At 41.0% G+C, this 2,500-nt stretch overlaps 1 protein-coding gene across 1 annotated transcript in view; it reads right to left on the reverse strand.

Annotated features, from left to right (window-relative positions):
- Positions 1-2,500, reverse strand: part of LOC124381349 (catenin alpha-2-like) — a 66,580-nt gene that overhangs the window by 18,114 nt on the left and 45,966 nt on the right. Inside the window, 2 exon segments of the mRNA XM_046842908.1 lie at positions 32-151; positions 623-789. Coding sequence (XP_046698864.1) covers positions 32-151; positions 623-789 — 287 coding nt within the window.

Here is a 2,500-nt window from a genome sequence, read left to right on the forward strand (position 1 = left end):
GGAAACTTCTTCCCTGAGTAGTAATTCTTACCTGCTGTCTGCGAGCGGCGACGTAGTTCAGCTTCACCATCTCTTTCCCAAACTCCTTAAAGCGGTTAGCAAGGTCCTGCTCGTTGGTGGCGTTCTTCACTGCCTCGAGAGCTTCCTCCACCTCACACACACGCACACACACACACACACACACACACGCACAGTTCAATTAAAATTCAGTACATGTATCGCCTTTGGGAAAATGTTTTGCAAACTGATTTCTTAATGAAGATTCTTGAGCGTGAATGATTCTCTCTCTCTCTCTCTCTCTCTCTCTCTTTTTCTGTCATTTTTTCTTTCACTCTATTTGATTCTCTCCTGAAAAACTATGATCACAAAGAAGCTGCAAATCACACTTTAGACCCATTTTACTAATTGAACTGTAACTTTTAACATATTCTTAAAAAGAAGAGAGGAAATAGTAAGGATATAAAAAAAGTGGAAGAAAGGATGCGAGAAGAGAGCAAAAGTCAAGAGAGGAGTATATAAAAGATAAGGAAAACAAGGCAAAGAAAGGAGGAAATAAAGGAAAAAAAGAGACAAATAAAATAGAGGAGGGAAAAAAGAGAGGAAAGTGAGACGAGAAGCTTACGATTTTGAGGTGAGCGAGGAGTCTCATGACATCGGCCATGTCGGCCAGAATGAGGAGACGGGTGACGGCGGAGAGAAGAGCACGAGCGGCTCGGACCATCGTACCTCTCTTCACAGACGAGCATGGATCATCAGCAAACTCTGAGGAGGCCAAACGCATACTCTCACCTGAGAGCAAGAGAGAGAGCGAGAGAGAGAGAGAATGAGAGAGAAATGTTACTTTTCTGGCAAAATAAATCAGGAGTGATCAGGTATGATTACATTTTGTTTTTATTTATTTAACCTTTAATTTTACAGACAAGTCATTAAGAACAGGTTCTTATTTTCAATGGCGACGTGTGAGTAATTAAGAGTGAGTGAGTGAGTGAGGGAGTGTTTAAGTAAGAGTGAGTGAGTGAGTGAGTGAGTGAGTGTGTAAGTAAGAGTGAGTGAGGAGGAGTGAGGAAGTGAGTGAGGAAGTGTGTAAGAGAGTAAGTGAGTGAGTAAAAGTGAGTGTGTAAGTAAGAGTGAGTTAGAGTGAGTGAGTGAGTGAGTGAGTGAGTGAGTAAATGAGTGAGTGAGTGAGTGAGTGAGAGAGTGAGTAAGAGTGGGTAAACGTGTGTAAGTAAGAGTAAAAGTGAGTGAGTGTGTAAGTAAGAGTGAGGAGTGAGTGAGTGAGTGAGTGAGTGAGTGAGTAAAAGTGAGTGTGTAAGTAAGAGTAAGTTAGAGTAAGTGAGTGAGTGAGTGAGTGAGTAAGAGTGGGTAAGTGAGTAGAAGTGAGTGAGTGAGAGTGAGTGAGTGTGTAAGAATGAGTGAGTCAGTAAGTAAGTGAGTAAGTGTGTGAGTAAGAGTCAATGAATGAGTTAGAGTAAGTAAGTGAGTAAGTAAGAGTGAGTAAATGTGAGTGAGTAAAAGTGAGTTAGTGAGTTAGTGAGTAAGAGTGAGTAAGAGTGAGTGAGTAAGAATGAGTGAGTGAGTGAGTGAGGAGTGAGTAAGAGTGAGTGAGAGAGTGAGTGAGTGAGTGAGTGAGAGAGTGTGAATGAGTGAGTAAGTGTGAATGAGTGAGTGAGTGAGTGAGTGAGTGAGTGAGTGAGTAAATGAGTGAGTAAATGGTTGAGTGAATGAGTGAGTGAGTAAGAGTGAGTAAGAGGAGTGAGTAAAAGTGAGTGAGTTAGTAAGTAAGAGTGAGTGAGTAAACGAGTAAGAGTGAGTGAGTAAGAGTGAGTGAGTTAGTGAGTGAGTAAAAGTGAGTAAAAGTGAGTAAGAGTGAGTGAGTAAAAGTGAGTGAGTTAGTGAGTAAGAGTGGGTAAATGAGTAAGAGTGAGTAAGAGTGAGTAAATGAGTAAGAGTGAGTGAGTGAGTGAGTGAGTGAGTGAGTGAGTAAGAGTGATTGAGTAAGAGTGAGTGAGTGAGTAAGAGTGAGTAAATGAGTAAGAGTGAGTGAGTAAAAGTGAGTGAGTTAGTGAGTAAGAGTGAGTAAGTGAGAGTGATTGAGTGAGTGAGTAAATGAGTGAGTAAATGTGTGAGTAAGAGTCAATGAATGAGTTAGAGTAAGTAAGTGAGTAAGTAAGAGTGAGTAAATGTGAGTGAGTAAAAGTGAGTTAGTGAGTTAGTGAGTAAGAGTGAGTAAGAGTGAGTGAGTAAGAATGAGTGAGTGAGTGAGTGAGTGAGTAAGAGTGAGTGAGAGTGAGTGAGAGTGTGAATGAGTGAGTAAGTGGTTGAGTGAGTAAGAATGAGTGAGTGAGTGAGTGAGTGAGTGAGTGAGTGAGTAAATGAGTGAGTAAATGGTTGAGTGAATGAGTGAGTGAGTAAGAGTGAGTAAGAGTGAGTGAGTAAAAGTGAGTGAGTTAGTAAGTAAGAGTGAGTAAACGAGTAAGAGTGAGTGAGTAAGAGTGAGTGA

The sequence above is a fragment of the Silurus meridionalis genome, chromosome 28 (assembly GCF_014805685.1).
Source record: "Silurus meridionalis isolate SWU-2019-XX chromosome 28, ASM1480568v1, whole genome shotgun sequence".
NCBI classification, from domain to species: domain Eukaryota; kingdom Metazoa; phylum Chordata; class Actinopteri; order Siluriformes; family Siluridae; genus Silurus; species Silurus meridionalis.